The following is a 21,342-nucleotide window of genomic DNA, read 5'->3' as shown; positions in this document are numbered from 1 at the left end:
AAGCAGATTCTCCAGGATATGTGCTGGGGAATCACAGTAATCTCTTGCTCTATCATAGGCTTCTAATTAGGAATTCAGTAAGAAATTGCATTTGAGAAACTGTTGCATTTGAGAATGGCTTCCACACAGAACCTCTGGTAAAATAAAGCATAATCCAGTCTAATTGGGGTAGAAGAGTGGTGCAGCAGTGGAGTTGCTGCCTTATAGCCCCAGTGACCCAGGTTCGAACCTGACAACGGATGCTGTCTGTACGGAGTTTGTACATTTTCCCTGTGACCACGTAAGTTTTTTCTGGGTCCTCAGGTTTCCTCCCACATTCCAATGGTGTGCAGGTTTGCAGGTAAAATGGCTGCTATAAATTGTTCGCAGTGTGTCGGATAGATCTAGTGAATGGATGATTTCTGTTTGGTCTGGAATTTTTTCGGGCCAAATAGCATGTTTCCATACTCTATATCTAATCTAAAAATTAATAAATGTAATAATAATGCAGGTTCTTTGATTTTCTTTTAATGTATCAACATTTTAAAGGCATTTAATTTTTTTTTTTTTAATACAGTTAGTTATCTATATCCTTAGCTATTATCCAAATGTTATGGTTTGGAGTACCTTTCATAGTCATAAAGCAAGGAAGCATGCCTGTAAGCCCAACTTGTCCATGCAGACCAAAATGGACTTATACTTTTGTTTCCAATGATAATTTAAAATGACTACTTGCATTGTATCACTGATTTCACTTTTTTTTTTACTGCAGCTTGTTGGCCATGGATGGATGCGGTCACAGTTCACCGCAACAGTATTTGGAACATACTGCCTCCATTTTAGGGTGCAGTATCACCGACGAGAAGCTTGCAATTCATTTAGATCAAGAAGATGAACTGCATCATCTTCGAGATCAATTCAATATCCCCAAAATTAAAGACTTGCCTTCCAGTAAGTTTACAACTATTCTAATGGCTTGCTTAGACATTTACACTCTCAAGTTATGTTATTGCTATTGGATTATGTAATGATTTCAAATCACACATGCTTGATATGTTATTGCGATTGGATTATGTAATGATTTTAAAGCACACATGCTTGATATGTTATTGCTATTGCATTATGTAATGATTTCAAATCACACATGCTTGTTATGTTATTGCCTTTGGTTAGTACTATTCCCTTTGTATTGCCCTCCTCATGGGCTGCAAAAGGGGTGTTGTTTTAATCAGTTTTAGCACCTTCACTTGGGGATATTTCTTTTAACAAAAATCATTGGAGGTAGTTTTTGATTAAAAAGAAAACTGATGGAATTGATTTTGAATCATAAATTTAGGTTTAGTTATCCTATTACCATGATCTTTCAGAATTTTCAAAGGAAATCAATGTTTAAAACCATCAGTGGCTGGTCTTGTGTCAAGCGTATAATTTAGTGTAATCACTCAGCGACATTTTTTTGTTGAGAACTGTTTTAAAATGTCACAGTAAAGGAATGAAATTGTTTTATGTTCAGTGCCTAGCACATACTGCATGGTAAAGCATCATGGGACATCTGGTACTGAGATAATGAGTACATGTAGCTGTAAATCATACGCGTCTGTAAAGTCATGGAATTATACAACACTTTGGCCCGTCCGGCGCAGCCTGGAATAGGCCGTGGGATTTTCCCCGCCCGGCGGGGGCTTCAATGACGGGAGCCCGACCGCCCCGACGTGGCAATTTCAACAGCCTGACCATGGGAGAAGACAGCAGGGAAGACAGCTGGGATGAGAAAGACATTCTGGCCTTCCATCACAGTGAGGTGGTGACTGGAGGAGACTCGCTGTGATGGATATTTTTTTGTTGTTTTATGTTGGTTTGTGATGGTGTGTTTTATTGCTTTATTTTTATTGCTTCTTATTGTTGACTGTGGGTAACGGAATTTCATCCAAAAAATGTCCCATCCTATCCATTCTGTCAAGTTCTCCAGTCCTGGAAACATTCTCGTGAACCTGGTCTGAAACCTCTCCCAATAAACCCCTTTGACATGTGTGGTTATTTCTTTAATATTGATGTCCATGAATTGCTTGCTTTGTTTATGTCTTGGGACATACTGTACTTTATGAGTCTAAGTGTAATGCTATCAATGCCATCACTGAGTTAGGAAAAATAATCAAATAATCAATAATTCATAATCATGAAATAATCATAATCATCAATAATGCAGGTACAAAGTTGTGGTGGTTTAAGATTATACCAATGAAACTAGAACATCGGGTATACACGGATCAGAAAAGCTCAATGTGCAAAGTGGAATATTTCCTAGTTGAGGTAAATACTGAAGAATTAACATTATTGCATTGGAAAACAGGGCTGACGACAAAAAGGAAGGAGGGCTATCAATTAATGAATAATTTTTTAATCAGGTTTTTGCAATTTTTTACCACTCATTAAAAGCTCCTATATTTGTATACATCTATGGCACTAATCTACTTCCTCATTATTTTTCCTGCAACTGTTGGCTTAATAGTGGAATTGTTTTTGGCAGATATTTGTCCTACATTCCCTGCCTAAATTATCAATGTTTGTAGATTATTGGTTCGGAAATACAGTATGGAAACAGGACCTACTGCCCACCAGGTCCACTTCGATCACCCACTCACACTAGTTCTATGTGTGGCACAGTGGCGCAATGGTAGAGTTGCTGCCTCACAGCGCCAGAGACCCGGGTTTGATTCTGACTGTCTGTATGGAGTTTGTATGTTCTCCCTGTGAACCAAGTGGGTTTTCTCCGAGATCTTCAGTTTCCTCCTAAAGTCCAAAGATATACAGTTTTGTAGGTTAATTGACTTGGTATAAATGTAAAAATTGTCCTGATTGTGTGTAGGATTGTGTTAATGTGCAGGGCGGTGTGGACATCGATGGGCTGAAGGGCCTGTTTCCACGCTGTATCTCTAAATTAAACTAAACTAAACAAATCCCACTTTATCATCCACCCCCGACGCACCAGAGGCAATTTACAGAGCTAATTAAACTACAGACCCACACGTCTTTGGGATGTGGGAGCAAACCAGAGTGCCCGAATGATATAAACATAGCACAAAAAGTAAGGAAATTTGTGTTTGGTAGATTATTTCTTTGTTGTAACAATGCTTCTTGGCAATAAATCTTATACCGTTGGAAAGCCTGTTTATTTCCCTTTTAAATTGTGCCACATTTATAAGGAACATGCATTTGTGGGATGAGCAGCAGAGCTGAGTATATGGGTTGCGCCATGAAAAATTTGCCAAATCTTCTCTGCCAATGCCAAACAGCTTATTCTGCTGTTGCTATTGACTCTTGTTTTGAGCTTCTGGTACCCCCAAGTGCTGACAATCAGGTGCCTGATTGGCACCTGATTGGCAGCATCTGTGAGCATGGGCCCTGCTACAGTGGTCAGTAGGTGTCTGCTCCAAGAATCGGCATGCCACGTTTGACTGATCTGACAACAGTGTGTGACCAGGCTGGTGACCAGCATGAGGAGGTGCCAGGCTGTTGTGACTGTGTATGGTTCTTCCACACGCTACTGAGGCTCCTGTTTATTAAATGAATAAATTGTTAAATTGCCAATATGTCTTGTTTCTTCAGACTTCAATCATCCAATCCACCAAACAACATCGAACAAGAGTCAATGGCAGAATAAGCTGTTTGGCATTGGCAGAGAAGATTTGGCAGATTTTTCATGGGCGCATCCCACATACTCAGCTCTGCTGCTCATCCCACAAATGCATGTTCCTTACAAATGTGGCACCATTTAAAAGGGAAATAAACAGGCTTTCCAACGGTATAAGATTTATTGCCAAGAAGCATTGTTACAACAAAGAAATAATCTACCAAACACAAATTTCCTTACTTTTTGTGCTATGTTTAGGTCAGAAGAGGAAGGAGATTCTGCAACAAGATGTTATGGAATTGGGCAGAAGACTGAAAAGCATGACCTGCAGGGTAGTGATCTCAGGATTGCTTCCAGTACCTTGTGCTGGTGAAGGTAAGAATAGGAAGATAGAGGATATGAATGTATGGCTGAGGACCCATTTATCCCCAGTCTTTGCTTTCTGTCTGCCAACCAATTTTCTATCCATGTCAGTACCCTACTCCCAATATCAGGTGCTCTAATCTTGCCCACTAATCTCCTATGTGGGACCTTGTCGAAGGCTTTCTGAAAGTCAAGGTACACTACATCCACCGGCTCTCCCCTGTCAATTTTTCTAGTTACATCCTCAAAAAATTCCAGAAGATTAGTCAAGCATGATTTCCCCTTCGTAAATCCATGCTGACTCGGAACGATCTGTTACTGCTATCGAAATGCTCCGTAATTTCGTATTTTATAATTGACTCCAGTATCTTCCCCACCACTGATGTCAAACTAACTGGTCTATAATTTCCTGTTTTCTCTCTCCCTCCTTTCTTAAAAAGTGGGATAACATTAGCTACCCTCCAATTCACAGGAACTGATCCTGAATCCATAGAACATTGGGAAGTGATCACCAATACGTCCACGATTTCTAGAGCCACCTCCTTAAGTACCCTGGGATGCAGACCATCAGGCCCTGGGGATTTATCAGCCTTAAGTCCCATCAGTCTACCCAACACCATTTCCTGCCTAATGTCAATTTCCTTCAGTTTCTCCATCACCCTAGGATCTCAGGCCACTAGAACATCTGGGAGATTGTTTGTATCTTCCTTAGTGAAGACAGATCCAAAGCACCAGTTCAACTCGTCTGCCATTTCCTTGTTCCCCATAATAAATTCCCCTGCTTCTGTCTTCAAGGAACCCACATTTGCCTTAACTATTTTTTTCCTCTTCACATACCTAAAAAAGCTTTTACTATCCTCCTTTATATTATTGGCTAGCTTACCCTCATACCTCATCTTTTCTCCCCGTATTGCCTTTTTAGTTATCTTCTGTTGCTCTTTAAAAGAGTCCCAATCCTCTAGCTTCCCGTTCTTCTTTGCTATGTTATACTTCTTCTGTTTTATTTTTATGCTGTCCTTGACTTCCCTTGTCAGCCACGGGTGCCTCTTACTCCCCTTAGAATCTTTCCTCCTCTTTGGGATGAATTGATCCTGCAACTTCTGCATTATTCCCAGAAATACCTGCCATTGCTGTTCCACCATCTTCCCTGCAAGGGCCTCCTTCCAGTCAAATCTGGCCAGCTCCTGCCTCATGCCTCTGTAATCCCCTTTGCTATACTGTAATACTGACACTTCCGATTTTCCCTTCTCACTCTCAATTTGTAGATTAAAACTTATCATATTATGATCACTGCCTCCTAATGGCTCTTTTTCCTTGAGTTCACTTTATCAGATCAGGTTCATGACACAACACTAAATCCAGAATTGCCTTCTCCGTGGTAGGCTCCAGTACAAGCTGTTCTAAGAATCCATCTCGGAGGCACTCCACAAACTCCCTTTCCTGGTGTCCAGTACCAACCTGATTTTCCCAGTCTACCTGCATGTTGAAATCTCAAATAACCACCATAGCGTTACATTTGCGACATGCCAATTTTAGCTCTTTATTCAACTTTTACCCTATGTCGAGGCTATTGTTTGGGGGCCTGTAGATATCTCCCATTAGGGTCTTTTTATCCTTACAATTCCTCATTTCTATCCATACTGATTCTACATCCCCTGATTCTATGTCACCCCTTGCAAGGGAGTGAATATCATTCCTTACCAACAGAGCGACCCCACCCCCTCTGCCCACCTGTCTGTCTTTTTGATAGGTCGTATACCTATGAATATTCAGTTCCCAGCCCTGGTCCTCTTGTAGCCATGTTTCTGTAATTCCCACAACATCATACATGCCAATGTCTAACTGAGCATCAAGCTCATCCACTTTACTTTTTATACTTTGCGCATTTAAATACAACACTTTAACTTCGGTATTCACCTCCCCTCTCACACCGGACACCATTGACCCTGACCTTACTCTCTTATCCCATTTAGAAATTTCCTTCCCATTTATTCGAGAGCCCTTTGCAATTTCTCCTGTATTTACTTCCCCTTTAACTCCATCTTCATATTCCCAATTTGTTAACCCCGCCCCCCCCCCCCCCCCCCACTACTTAGTTTAAACCCACACGTGTAACACTAGCAAACCTGCCTGCCAGAATGTTGGTCCCCCTGCTGTTAAGGTGTAACCCGTCCCTTTTGTACAGGTCACCCCAACCCAAGAAGAGATCCCAGTGGTCTAGAAATCTAAATCCCTGCTCCCTGCACCAGCCCCTCAGCCATACATCCATATCCCTGATCTCTCTGTTCCTGCCCTCACTAGCATGAGCTTAGGGCATGGATAGGTACGTGCAACTGGGACGTTGTAGCCATGACTGAAACCTGGTTAAGGGAGGGGCAAGAATGGCAACTCAATGGTTCTGGGTACAGGAGATTCAGGAGAGACAGGGGTGAAGAAAAAAGAGGAGGGGGAGTTGCATTGATGGTTAAGGAGGATATCACGGCTGTGTTCAGAGGTGACATTACGGACGGTTCGTCTAGTGAGGCGATCTGGGTGAAGATGAGGAACAAGATAGGGATGATCACCTTGATGGGGGTGTACTACAGACCCCCAAATAGACAATGGGAATTAGAAGAGCAAATGTGCCGGGAGATTGCAGCCAGCTGCAGGTCAAATAAGGTTGTTGCAGTTGGGGATTTCAACATTCCCAATATAGACTGGGAAAATCATAGCGTGAAGGTTTTAGATGGGGTGTAATTCCTCAAAAGTGTTCAGGAGAGTTTTCTTAAACAGTATGCAGAGGCCCCCACACGTGAGAAGGCAATGCTGTATCTAGTATTGGGAAATTGGGAAGGGCAAGTTAAAGTAGTGTGTGTAGAGGAGCCTTTTGGGACCAGTGAACATAGTTTGATTATGTTTGAGATAGTTATGGATCGGGACGGAGAGGGTCCACGTGTTAAAATGCTCAACTGGGGTAAGGCCAACTTTGAGGGTATGAGAGAAAGTCTCGCTCAAGTTGACTGGAGCAGGTTATTTTGAGGGGAAAGGAACATTGGCCAAGTGGGATGTTTTTAAAAGTGTACTGAAGAAAGCTCAGGATGTCTACGTCCCCGTTAGAGTGAAAGGCAAAGCAGGTAAACTTAAGGAAGCTTGGCTGACGAGGGAAATTGAGACGTTAGTCAAAAACAAGAAGGATGCATGGGAAAAGTATAGGCAGCTGGGATCAAGTGCATCTCTGGAGGAGTTTCGGGAACTAAAGAGCAAACAACAAAAGATCAGAAGGGCAAAAAGGGGCCAGGAGATAGCTCTAGCAGGTAGTATAAAAAACAATCCCAAAAGATTTTAGAAATACATAAGGGGGAAAAGGGTAACTAGAGAGAGAGTGGAACCTCTCAGGAATAAAAGCGGTCACGTCTGTGTGGAACCACAGAAGATGGGCAAGGTCCTCAATGAGTATTTCTCCTCTGTATTTACCGAGAAGACAGTAGGATGGAGGAAATTAGTGCAGCCACTGGAAGTGTAATGAGAGCGGTCAGGGTTACCGTCAAGGAAATACTGAAGGTACTGTCGAGTCTGAAGGTTGACAAATCTCCGGGGCCATGATCAGATATATCCGAGGACATTGCGGGAAACTAGAGAGGAAATTGCGGGAGCCCTGGTTGAAATTTATGAGTCTTCCTTAAATACAGGAGAGGTGCCAGAGGATTGGAAGGTGGCAAATGTTGTGTCTCTTTTCAAGAAGGGCTGCAGGGAAAATGCTGGGAACTATCGGCCGGAGAGCTTAACATCTATAGTTGGTAAGTTACTGGAGAGTATTCCGAGGGATAGGATATACAGGCATTTGGATAGGCAAGGGGTGATTAGGGACAGCATGATTTTTTTCGTGCGAGGTCGTGTCTCACAAATCTGATTTTTCTGAAGACATGAGCAAAAAGTTTGATGAGGACAGAGCTGTTGATGTTGTATACATGGACTTTAGTAAGGTGTTCAACAAGGTGCCTCACGGTGAGCTGCTCTGGAAGGTTAGATCTCATTGGATCGAAGGAGAGATAGCTGAATGGATAGCAAATTGGCTCCATGGAAGGAAGCGGAGGGTGATGCTGGAAGGTTGCTTCTCAGAATGGAGGCCTGTGACGAGTGGTGTGCCACAGGGTTTGGCGCTGGTCCCATTACTGTTTGTCATCTACATCAATAATTTGGATGAGAACGTGCAGGGCAAGATTAGCAAGTTTGCTGATGATACAAAAGTGAGTGGTTTTGCATATAGTGGAGATGGTTGTGAACGATTGCAGCAGGATCTGGATTGATTGGCCGGGTGGGCGGTGGAATGGTTGATGGAATTTAATACAGAGGTGTTGCATTTTGGGACGTCGATCAAGGGCAGAGGGATCTAGGAGTACAAGTGCATGGTTCCTTGAAGGTCGAGCCGCAGGTAGATAAGGTAGTCATAAAGGCTTTCGGCACTTTGACCTTCATCAGTCACAGTATTGAATATTGAATATAGAAGTTGGGAGGTCATGTTGCAGTTGTATAAGACATTGGTGAGACCGCATTTAGAATATTGTGTTCAGTTCTGGGCACCATGTTATAGGAAAGATATTGTGAAGCTTGAAAGGGTTCAGAAAAGATTTACGAGGGTATTGCCAGGACTAAAGTGTGTGAGCTATAGGGACAGGTTGAGTAAGTTGGGTCTCTATTCCATGGAGCACAGGAGGATGAGGAGAGATCTTATAGAGGTATACAAAATCATGAGAGGAATAGATCGGGTGGATGCACAGAGTATTTTGCCCAGAGTAGGGGAATCGAGGACCAATGGACAGAGGTTCAAGGTGAAGGGGAAAACATTTAATAGGAATCCGAGAGGTAACTTTCATACAGAGGGTGGTGGTGGTATGGAATAAGCTGCCAGAGGAGGTCGTTGAGGCTGGGACTATCCCATCGTTTAAGAAACAGTTGGACAGGTACATGGATAGGACAGGTTTGGAGGGTTATGGACCAAGCACAGGCAAGTGGGACCAGGGTAGCTGGGACATTGTTGGTCAGTGTGGGCTAGTTGGGCCGAAGGGCCTGTTTCCACACTGTATCAATCTATAACTCTATCTATGACACCCAAAGGAAATCTACACGGTCACATGGAGGATGTGCAAAGTCCACATAGACAGCACCTGAGGTCAGGATCGAACCTGGGTCTCAGGTGTTGCAATGCAATAGCTCTACCAGCTGCATCACTGTGCTGTTCCTATTATTTGACAGTCTATCATGTGATAGACTATATGAATCTGGGCCCGTGATAATTTGCCTCATTCCTTAATTCTGATTTTTGTTATTCTGAAAGTGTAGTTACAATCTTTTAATATTTTGGTATACCACATTTTGAAAGAATGCATGTGCTTCTTAGAAAATATTAAATTTTCTGTGTAGATTAAGTATCTTTCACTGGTTGAGTTTGAAAAATGGCTGCTCGGTCTGAAAAACATTGACTAATGTTTTACATTATGTTTGGCCAAGCCTCATCTCCTAGATCCCATTGGTAGAATAAATTGCCTGACCTTGAGAACATGCACAGAATTGACTGTCTTGATGGTTGCTGATGGAAGCAGGTTTATCACTACACCCCTCGTCTCCAATTTCCCACAGTGCAGAATTCCATCATTTTGGATAGGTGAAAAGTAGAGCAATGATGCAGACCATGGGAATTCATCTGCAGGTTCACTGATCACATAACCAAACGTGATTGCCAATAATGAAGTTCGGAGGGGAATAGATTTCTTTCTGAATGCAGCGTAAAATGAAGCTTGTCTTCCAAAGTCTTTTGTGAACAAACAATTGCATCCTTACAATACAATACATTACAATACAATACAATATATCTTTATTGTCACTGTACCCAGGGGTACAATGAGATTGGGAATGCGCCTCCCATACGATGCAATAATTTAAGTAATTTAGACAACAGCAACCCAACGAAACGAAACAATTGTAACAGTTTTAGACAGGGTAAAGTGCAAGTTGATCTATGCGTTGTGGCCATCCAGCTCAGCAGGACCGGTTCATAGCAGCTATGGCCCTGGGGATGAAGCTGTTCCTGAGTCTGGAGGTGCGGGCGTAGAAGGCCTTGTATCGTCTGCCCGATGGAAGGAGTTCGAACAGACTGTTGCAGGGGTGTGAAGAGTCTTTGTGGATGCTGGTGGCTTTTCTGAGGCATCGTGTGTTGTAGATGCCCTCCAAGTCTGGTAGCTGTGTTCCGATGGCCCTCTGAGCTCTATGGACTACCCGCTGTAGAGCTTTCCTTTCTGCCTCCGTGCAGCTGAGGTACCACATAGGGATGCCATGCGTTAGGATGCTCTCTATGGTGCAGCGGTAGAAGGTCGTCAGCAGCTGTTGGGGTAGACCAGACTTTTTCAGTGTTCTTAAGTAGAACAGTCTTTGTTGTGCCTTCTTGACCAGCGCAGCAGTGTTATTGGACCATGTTAGGTCCTCCGAAATGTGAGTGCCCAGAAACTTGAAGCTGGACACTCTCTCCACACTGTCCCCGTTGATAGAGATCGGGGCATATTCCCCGTTATGTGACCTACGGAAGTTGATGATCAGCTCCTTGGTCTTGGTGGTATTTAGGGACAGGTTGTTATCCGAGCACCAGTCCGCCAGGTTCTGCACCTCCGCTCTATAGTTTGTTTCATCCCCGTTGGTGATAAGCCCGATCACCGTTGTGTCGTCTGCAAACTTGACAATGGTGTTGGTGTCGAATGCAGGAACACAGTCGTGTGTGAAGAGGGAGTAGAGCATGGGGCTCAGAACACAGCCCTGTGGTGTGCCGGTACTCAGGGTGATAGTGGAGGACAGGTGCGGGCCCATTCTCACTGTCTGCGGTCGTTCCAGCAGGAAGTCCAGGATCCAGTCACATAATGACGAGCTGAGGCCTAGCTGGTGGAGTTTGGCGATGAGCTTGGTGGGGATGAAGGTGGAGCTATAGTCTATGAATAGCATCCTCACGTACGTGCCCTGTCTCTCTAGGTGAGTCAGGACAGTGTGAAGAGCCAGAGAGATGGCGTCCTCTGTGGATCTATTTGCCCTGTATGCAAATTGATGTGGGTCCAGTGAGTCAGGGATGCTGGATTTGATGTGTGAGAGGACCATCCTCTCAAAGCACTTCATGACTATCGGCGTTAGGGCAACCGGGCGGTAGTCGTTCAGGTTGGAGATCTTGGCTTTTTTCGGCACCGGAACTATGATAGCCGACTATCAGACTATTACGGACTGCAGGCTGTCTCTTATCTCTGTTATTCTGCCACAAGGTCATTGGTGTATAGCAATTACAAAATGTTGAACAGTGATTTTCCTCTACTCCTAATGAGGTTCTTTGCTCTATTCACAATAAGTCGTGAATAGTGTAGGTTGGTAATTTCTGAATCATTTCAATGTTACATTTTAATTGTGAGACTCATTTTATCAGCATTAAATAGATTAAGAGCACTGAGGGTGTTCTTGCTTTTGAGTGCCAATTTGGGACATAGATTCTTATGCTTCTGATTTGAAATACCATTTTTGCCAAGGTTAAATAACTCACTGTTTTGTGATTTCTGTGTGGTATATGTGGACAATGAAGGCACAATTGCAGTTATGTAAAATTATTTGAAAAATATTTTAAAGTACCTTAAATCTGTAGAATTGCAAAATAGATATTAGAGTGGCTTTTGTGAATACACACTTCAGGCTACAATAGGATCTAGATTAACTAGGGTAGTGGGCAAATGAATGACAGATTAAATTTGCCTATAAATGTCAGGATCCTAAGGAATGTTGTAGAACATAAACCTAGGGGTTACGGGTACATGGTTCCTTGAAAATAGCAACACAGTTGGACAGGATGGTGAATAAGGTATTTGGCATGCTTGCCAGGGCACTCAGTATAGGAGTTGGAACATCATGTTGCAACTGTACAAATTGTTGGTAGGACAAATTTTGAAGTACTGTGTGCAGTCTTGTTATCCAACTATCAGAAATAATTAATTAAGCTGGAAAGGGGAAAATAGATTCACTGGGACTTCAGAGCTTGGGTGATGAGGAAAAACTGGATGTGCTGCCAATTTTCTCTCTGGAATATATGAGGCTGAGTGATGATCTCATAGATGTTTATAAAATCATGTCAGGTGTAGAGAAGCTGAAGGACAGCCTTTTTTCTCAGAGAAGGGACATGAATTTAATGCAAAAGTAAAAGATTTAAAAGGGACCTGAGAGGCAAATTGTTCACATGTTCAAAAGGGTGAAGGTATATGGAGCAAGTTTCCAGATGAAGCTGTAAATGTGGATACAATTGCCATGTCTAAAAGAATTTTGGACGTTCACGACGGATATCAAAAGTTTGGAGGGATTTAGACCAAATGCGGGTAAATGGGACTAGCTTGCACAGACAAATTTCGTTCATTGGGGTCATTTTTAAACTAATTCTCAAGTGATTTTTGTTTTATATGAACTGCTTATAATTGGTTAGTTGACCATTGGCCTGGTTTTGCAAATCTGAGTCGTAAGAATTAGGAAAGAATTTGGGAAGGTCAACTTGGAGGAAAGGGCTGCATGTGTCTTTGAGAAAAAAGGGTTAAGCATTACTTCAATGTGAGTAGTCCTTTGTTGAGTTTAGTTTAGATGCCGTGTGGAAACAGGCCTTTAGGCCCACCAGTGCAAGATACTCAATCTACACAGAAAGTTGAATATTTTCCAAGAAGCACATGCATTCTTTCAAAATATACCAAAATATTAAAAGATTGGAACTACACTTCCAGAATAACAAAAATCAGAATTAAAGAATGAGGCAAATTAGGCAAATTATCAAGGCCCCTGATTCTTATAGTCTATCATATAATAGTCTGTCATATAATAAGAACAGCACAGTGGTGCAGCTGGTACAGGCACTACTTTGCAGCACCTGAGACCCATGTTTCATTCTGACCTCAGGTGCTGTCTGGGTCGATTTTGCATATCCTCCCTGTGACCGTGTAGATTTCCTTTGAGTGCTCTGCTTTTCTCCCACATCCCAAAGATGTGTGGGTTCGTCGGTTAATTAGCTCTGTAAATTGCCTCTAGAGTGTAGGGAGTGGATGGGAAAGTGGGATTAGTTTAATTTAGTTTAGAGATACAGCGTGGAAACAGGCCCTTCGGCTTACCGAGTCCGCACCGACGGGTGATCCTCGCACATTAACACTGTCCGACATACGCTCGGGGCAATTTTTACATTTATACCTAGGCAATCAATCTACAACCCTGTTCGCCTTTGGACTGCAGGAAGAAACTGAAGATCTCAAAGAAAACCCACTTGGTCACAGGGAGAATGTACAAACGCCGTGCGGACAGCACCCGTAGTCAGGATCTAACCCAGGTCTCTGGTGCTGTAAGTGCTGTGAGGCAGCAACTCTACACTGCACCACTCTGCTGCCCTTGAAGGATGAGGTAAAATTGCACTCAGGGGTTAATGTGTCCTGATCTGCAGATTTAACAAAAAAGCAGCTCACCAAGGAGCATATTTTGTGTACCTCTTGTGAATTCTATGTAACAAGTTGCTCTCAAGTAAGAGTATATATATATATTTGCTTTGTTGTACTTTTTTTAGCTGACAATAGACAATTGGTTCAGTCGGTGGTGAATGAACAATTAGTATTAGTAAAGAGATGGAGAGAGAAAGAGATAGAAAGAAAGTCCAACAATTCCAAAACTTTTCTGACAGATCCTCCATCCTCCACCTTTGCTAAACTTTGTTTCACATCCACTTCCTGACTCTCACCAATTACACTCTTGTTACTGCCAAACGGATTCTCCATTCCTTGATTTTTACACTTAAAGTTCTAATCTAATGTTCATGCTCAGAATTCTTCATGACATTAATTTTGTTATCTTCCCTGCAATACTCAGGATTTTTATATTCCTCTATCTGAGCAAATGTGCTTTGTAACATCCACTCACCTACAGCAGTGTCAATGATCATCTATGCCTTCACTTACTGCATTTCTCTCTTATATTACTCTAGTACTTGGAAAAAATGTAACAGTACAAAATCTATAGGCTTGTAGCCCTACAAAATTTATAGTTAAGTTGGAGCTTTGTACTTTCTCTCTGAAATCCATTTCATTGCAGTCATGTACGTATTGAATGTTACCAAAAGAGGATTAATTCTGAGACATAGTCCTCTTGCCTCATTCCCTTTGACTAAGCTTTTTGCCATTCATTAATAACCTCCTGCTTTAGTTCTGTCAGGCTTGCACACCTGTGAAGTATATTGCCACCCTTATAAGTATGATTCTGATTTATTGATGTGTTCCAAACCACAAAGGTTGCCTGGAATTCTTTTGTGGGCTCCTTTTTTTGGCACTACCAGGTACAATCGTGGAAAACTGCTTATTCTTGATACAGCAGACTTGAAGGGGGTGGAGGAAATTACACTACTCCCACTCAGAGTGCCCCATACTGTGAGCCAAAGGATAAATTACACTTTCTCCCACCAGTCACATGGAGCAGTTTGTCCTCTGTTGCATACGCTAAATTAATAGTACATTGGATATTTACATGGAACTCCACCCAGAAAATTTTATTGTCACGTGTTTTGAGGTACAATGAAAACCTTTTGTTGCATGCTATCCAGTCAGCGGAAAGACAATACATGATTACAATTGAACCATTTACAGTGTATACATCCATGATAATGGAATAATGTTTAGTGCAAGGTAAAACCAGTAGAGTTTGATCAAGGACAGTCCAAGGGTCACAAATTAGGTAGATAGTAGTTCAACACTGCTCTCTGGTTGTGGTAGTATGATTCAGTTGCCTGAAATTTGGTTTAACTGAAGACCATGAGCATTAATTCAGAAGTGTAGATCAGTGCACACAATGGAGATCTGTCAAACAAATGTATTACATGTCTATTTATTAGCTACTCCATTAATTGTATTATCAGCAGGATCTGGTATCTAGATGTTTTCAATTCCTATGGTTGCAAACAAAAACATTGCAGATAAATGTGCTGCTGACTTTTGTTTCATAACCTGCTGGGTAAATGTTATCCAATTTCCTTCGATGTGCTTTAACACAATGCTCCGACTGATCCTTCACTGATGATCTTTCTCTTAGCTTAATGGTGTAATTCATGGCAATGGCATTGCATTCTTGCTGTGCTTCTTTCTCTCATGAAAATGGCTCAAAGTTTTCCATTAAGGAGAAAAGAGTATTAATTAACGAATTGAGTGCTGGCATTGCTGCTGGTAGCCTTATGTATTATTTTTATTTGTGTATATCAGTGGTACTAACCGCATACTAGGAGATATCAGGAATTTTACTGTACATCAGAATACGTACAAGAGCAAATTCAGACAAAACAATAAAACATAAAAACAAAAGACAGTAATCATCTTTCCAAATTAAAAAGCAATGGAAAGAAGGGAGAAATTGTTTATCCTAGGAAAAATACTGCAGAGTGGACTGGATGAATAGTGCCTTTTGCTCAGTCCCTGAAGTTATTAAAATAAAATATTAAGCAGGGTGTAACACCTTTCCTGCATTGTTGCCAAAGCTGAATGCATACATAGGGAGACTATTGGAAGCTGTTCTGACGGTGCATAGTGAGCAGAATTTTAGAGGAATTGACTACGATTAACAATAAGAAAAAAAATGATCAGAAATTTAGTCAGATTTCTTACATCTGTGTTTCCGTGACCAAGTGAAAAACTGGCCAAACTAAAGCTTCTCTGCTGAAAACAGTGCCACTCATTTAATGACTAAAAAGGTAGTTTGTTTTCTTAGGTATTGATGGATCCGGCATGCTGTTACACATCAGAGTCTTTTTAAAGCAAAACTAAAACCACATCTAAAAATGGCAATAATGAATGACAAACTGTGTGGATCTTGGTGTGCCAGAGATTGTTCTGCTTCTCAGCTTTTCTTAGAACCAAAGGTTTTAGCATTTAAAGAAAGAAAACCATGTCAATACCGTGGCCTCTCTTCATGCAGTTGGCTGCCAATTGTCCCCAAAACATTATTCTGTTGGAATTTTGTCTGCATCTCAAATCACAGAGCTGAACAGCTTTGAAAGGGAACATATTCGTGCAGCAGCAGCTGAAATCCTCCCGCAGAGCACAAAATGGCACAAATAAAATACTGAAATTAACATACTCAGCAAGTCCACCTGGGTTTCTGGATGCTGCAATAACTCATATATGGTGGGTCATTGATTCTGTAGTGCTCTTATGGATGTGCTGGATACTGGCTGCTGAATGAAAGAAACCATGTGTTTTTTTGTTATTGGTTGTTATTTCCACCATCATCAATCTGGGAATGCATTTTAGAAAATAATGTTTCATTTTCCTGTGCTGTGTCATATGTTATTGGATTAGATAGGGCAACATCCAGTGTGGCCTTGTTGTGTGGGAATTGCAAGGTGAACTCATCAAATCTGTGTACCCGCCTCATTATAAGATCTAAGGGATTATAGTTACATAAAATGACAAGGATCTAAGTTAATGGGTGACCATATCAAGGTCCTGCAATTATTTAATAGTAATCTTAAATTAATTATGTGGCTAACTTGCTTCACTGAAGGCTGAAGAACAACCAAGATTGGTATTAAATTGTGCATTGTGGCGACATTGAATCATGGAATCGCAGAAGCCTATTGCATCTCACCCATGCCATCTGTGATACAATAGACAATAGACAATAGACAATAGGTGCAGGAGTAGGCCATTCAGCCCTTCGAGCCAGCACCGCCATTCAATGCGATCATGGCTGATCACTCTCAATCAGTACCCCATTCCTGCCTTCTCCCCATACCCCCTCACTCCGCTATCCTTAAGAGCTCTATCCAGCTCTCTCTTGAAAGCATCCAACGAACTGGCCTCCACTGCCTTCTGAGGCAGAGAATTCCACACCTTCACCACTCTCTGACTGAAAAAGTTCTTCCTCATCTCCGTTCTAAATGGCCTACCCCTTATTCTTAAACTGTGGCACCTTGCTCTGGACTCCCCCAACATTGGGAACATGTTTCCTGCCTCTAATGTGTCCAATCCCCTAATTATCTTATATGTTTCAATAAGATCCCCCCTCATCCTGGTTACACTAATCCCATTTGCTTTTACACACTTCCTATCGAAGAACAGATCCAAATGCCTTCTGTAATTATGTCTGCCTCCAAATGGCAGCTTGTTCGAAACATTCACCTTTCTCTTTAAAAACAATCCCTCAGATTACCTTTAAATTTCTCCCCTCTCACCTTAACTTTGTGCCCCCTGGTTCTGTACTCGCTTTGTCATTTGGAAAAAGGACTCTGACTATCTGTCCTATCTATTTACTTCAACCTCCTATGTTGAAGTGAAAATAAACCTAGTCTAACAAACCTCACCTTATAATGGCAGCCCTCCATTCCTGGTGAATCTCATTAGCATTCTCTCGATTGTCACCACATATTTCATGTAATGTCCTGACTGCACAGAACTGTCTGGTGACCAGACATAATATTCTTAAGTGAGGTTTACCCAATGTTTTGTATAACTGAAAAGTGATGCCTCAACTCTGATACTCAATGCCTTGGCTTGTGAAGGAAAGTATACCAAAAGCCTTTTCCACTATCCTAACCACTGTGTCACCACTTTGAGAATGCTATGGATCTGCATCACAAGGTCTGTGTCATGAAGAGAAGACCTTCACTTCAGCTTGCTTTCCCACTTATAACACCATAGTAAAATTATCAAACGTAGGTTTTTCCATTTTAGCCAGCTGAACAGGCTAACAGCTACTTACCATCAATTTTAGTCCAGCGACTGTCTGGCAGAGAGGGAATCAAATCTGGAGAGTTCCAATGACCTTAGTCATGATTTCTTTACATCAGGCAGCTTTGATACCCCAACATACACTAATATCCGTTCCCAGTCAAATACTTCCAACTCTCCTGGTCTCGGTTCTCACCACATGTAACTGATTAGCCCTCTTTCAATATGCTCAGCTCACCAATGTAAAGTGAACTGTTCTTTCTGGATGGAAACTGAAATATAAGCCAAAAAAGCATTGGAAGCTTATTGTCATTTTCCATTCAATAGGAATACCTTCCAAGTTAAAATTCCCCAGTGGGTTGATAAATGAACCCACTGTGTAATGGAATAGGCAGGCATGCGGACCAAAGAGTAATCTCAGGATAAATGAATGCTGTGAACTGTTAACTGATCTTCATTATGGATTGAGAAGGGATAATAAAGTTGGTCTCAGCATTTCCAGGGGGGTTAAAAACATCAGGGGGTGTGAAAAAGACCCCTTGAAAACAGCAGCCACTGGTGTGTTGCATAAATACAGAGACCTATCATATCATATCATATATCTACAGCCGGAAACAGGCCTTTTCGGCCCTCCAAGTCCGTGCCGCCCAGTGATCCCCGTACATTAACACTATCCTACACCCACTAGGGACAATTTTTACATTTACCCAGCCAATTAACCTACATACCTGTACATCTTTGTACATACCTGACTGACTTGTCACGGTGCTAGGATTAAATACTTGTGGCTGTCATTCCTGATAAATGTAGAACAGTCATATGAATGAGGTTGTCAATGTGTCAGTGTCATGTTGTGAAATCTTTCTCTCCATCAGTTATTAAGGAAGTTAATTGTTTTCTTTGGTTTCAGTTTGGTTTTGGAGTTGTGTGAAATTTGAACAAAAAAATCCACTCTGCACTGGACCACTTGGGCAGTAAGAGCACATCGCCAGGCTATTGTTCGATTGGTGGTGAATCTGTGGAATTTGCCACAGAAGGCTGTGGAGGCAAAGTCAGTGGATATGTTTAAAGCAGAAATAGATAGGTTCTTGATTAGTGGTGTCAGAGGTTATGGGGAGAAGGCAGGATAATTGGGTTAGGAGGGAGAGATAGATCAGCCATGATTGAATGGTCTAATTCTACTTCTATCACTTATGATCTGATGATTTTATGATTACAGCTCAGAGTTCAATCCCTCCATCATCCTCTCCAAACTTTTTTCTGCTCATCCCTATGTAACTGGATCCTTAACTTTCTCGTTTGCCGAATACAATCAATATGAATTGGCAACATCTGTTCCTCTTCAATAACTTCCAATGCAGGAGCTTAGTCACCTGTTCTACTATCTCTACACCCATGACTGTGTAACCATACACAGTTCCAACATGAAATTTACTTTCTTCAACGATACCACCGTTATTGGATGAGTAATGGGTGATGACAATTCAGAGTATAGGATTGAATGGTGTCAGAACAACAACCTTGCTCTCAATCTTACTTTCAAAGGAGGCAGAGAGGTTAATATTAATAATAATATATTTTTTAATAATAAATTTTATTTGTCATATGTAGGTTGGCACAGGGTCAACGGTACAATGAAATGTATTTGACAAGACAATGGGTCATCTCAGCAGTAATATTCCAAGGATAAATTAGTTTTAAAAAATGACATTAGTAAGGTAAAAAGACAATATTAAAAATAGGTAAAAAGACAATATTAAAAATAATCAACATATATGATTTGAAATGAGTTCTAATGGTCTGATGGGCTGATGATAGAAACTGTTCTTAAGTCTGGTGGTACTAGCCCCCAGAGCCCTATCTAACTCTCTCTTAAATTCATCCAGTGATTTGGCCTCCACTGCCCTCTGTGGCAGAGAATTCCACAAATTCACAGCTCTCTGGGTGAAAAAGTTCCTTCTCACCTCAGTTTTAAATGGCCTCCCCTTTATTCTAAGACTGTGGCCCCTGGTTCTGGACTCCCCCAACATTGGGACCATTTTGGACCTGAAATCTGAGAAAGGATGTATTGGTTTTGAAGAAGGTGCAGAAGGTGTTTACGAAAATGAATCTGGGGATGATTGGGTTGACATATGAAGAGTGATTGAAGCCTCTGGGTCTTTACTCGCTGGAGTTTAGAGGGATGAGGGGGGATCTTTTTTAAACATACCAGATAATGAAAGGCCTAGATTGAGTGGATGTGGTAAGGATGTTTCCAGTAATGGTAGAGTCTAGAACCAGAGGGCACAGTCTCAGGATAAAAGGACGTACCTTCAGAATTTAAAAAAAGGAGGAATCTCTTTAGCCAGAGGGTGGTGAATCTGTGGAATTCATTGCCACAGACGGCTGTGGAAGCCAAGTCATTGGGTATTTTTAAAGCAGAGATTGATAGATTATTTATTAGTAAGGGTTCAAGGTTACAGCGAAAGTGGCAGGTGGAGAGGGTTGAGAGGGGAAATTAGATCAGCTATGATTGAATGGTGGAGTAGACTAGAGGATAAAAAGCCTAATTCTGCTATTACATGTTATGGTCCATGGTCGAATAAGGGTGGAATTTTGCAAGTTAGGTCTGGCATCCTGCTTCTCTTGTTTTTCCTTGGTTTCACTTCTCACTTTACCCTTCCCCCAGTGACCGAGCACCCCTATCCCCATCCAGGACAGCAAATAAAAGAACCTACTATCTTTGTGACTCACTTTCAACACTATTTCCATGATACATCATCTTGCCTTGTTATTGCACTCAATTTAACTTGCAAATAGTCATTGAGGAGGCTTTCTCAACCAGATGATGGAGTAAAACCCTTGAGAAATCAGATCAGCTGCTTGTTGTTCATCACTGACAAACTTTATTGTCCAAAGTCACAACGACCATTATCATGTCTTTGGAATTTCTTGTGAAATATCAAACTTTTTGTCAGCATTGAATCCATAATTTACCATGTTCTACTGTTCGATGTTTAACGAACTTTGTCTGGCTTTATTGTACCAAAACACTTTTTATCTATCTTTTGTGCTTCATTTGCTGTTTCTAATAGATTAAAATAGAATAATCTGACCATTCTGACTTGGAGGAGAAAGATTAAACTCGAACCCAACCAGCAAGCAAGATTTATAGCGTTCGTTCTAATGTAGGGAAGGATGAGTAAAATGATTATGGCAGTATTTTCAACAGAATCAGTATAATTGATATACATAGAAAAATTGAAGTTTGGGACATATCATTGCAACTGAAAGCCCTTTTAATGATATTGATTTCACTGCAATATCGATTCAACTGACATGATGATTTATAATTGAGAAAAACACGAAAGCATGAATAAGGCAGCATTTTTAAATGTCCAGACCACATACATGTGTGCTACCCTGTCGTTTGTGGTAGTGCAGTTTCTTACAATTGGCTTCAATCCTCACATCATTTCTAATGGAAATGTTTAATACTCATTATCCTTGAAAGAATATTTTGAATGCTGCAAAAATAGAGACACTTTTTTATTTGATGTGTAGCGCATGAATGTAACCAAACCAGCCTCAAAGAAGATGTAAAATAACAAATAGAACAATGTTTCAAATGCATAAACCTATTTTGAAAATGTTCTTGTGCATCTT

The 21,342-nt window shown here is 41.3% G+C and overlaps 1 protein-coding gene across 4 annotated transcripts in view; it reads left to right on the top strand.

Annotated features, from left to right (window-relative positions):
• Positions 1–21,342, top strand: part of kynu (kynureninase) — a 177,074-nt gene that overhangs the window by 45,392 nt on the left and 110,340 nt on the right. For all 4 annotated transcript variants that reach the window (XM_078403379.1, XM_078403381.1, XM_078403380.1 and 1 more), the window contains one exon: positions 752–930. In XM_078403379.1, coding sequence (XP_078259505.1) covers positions 762–930 — 169 coding nt within the window. In that variant the 5' untranslated portion in view covers positions 752–761. The remainder of the gene's footprint in view (positions 1–751; positions 931–21,342) is intronic.

This window comes from Rhinoraja longicauda, chromosome 8 (genome assembly GCF_053455715.1).
Source record: "Rhinoraja longicauda isolate Sanriku21f chromosome 8, sRhiLon1.1, whole genome shotgun sequence".
Classification (NCBI taxonomy): Eukaryota; Metazoa; Chordata; class Chondrichthyes; order Rajiformes; family Arhynchobatidae; genus Rhinoraja; species Rhinoraja longicauda.
Note: the sequence above shows the minus strand (reverse complement) of the source record. Positions and strands in the feature narration are given on the sequence as shown.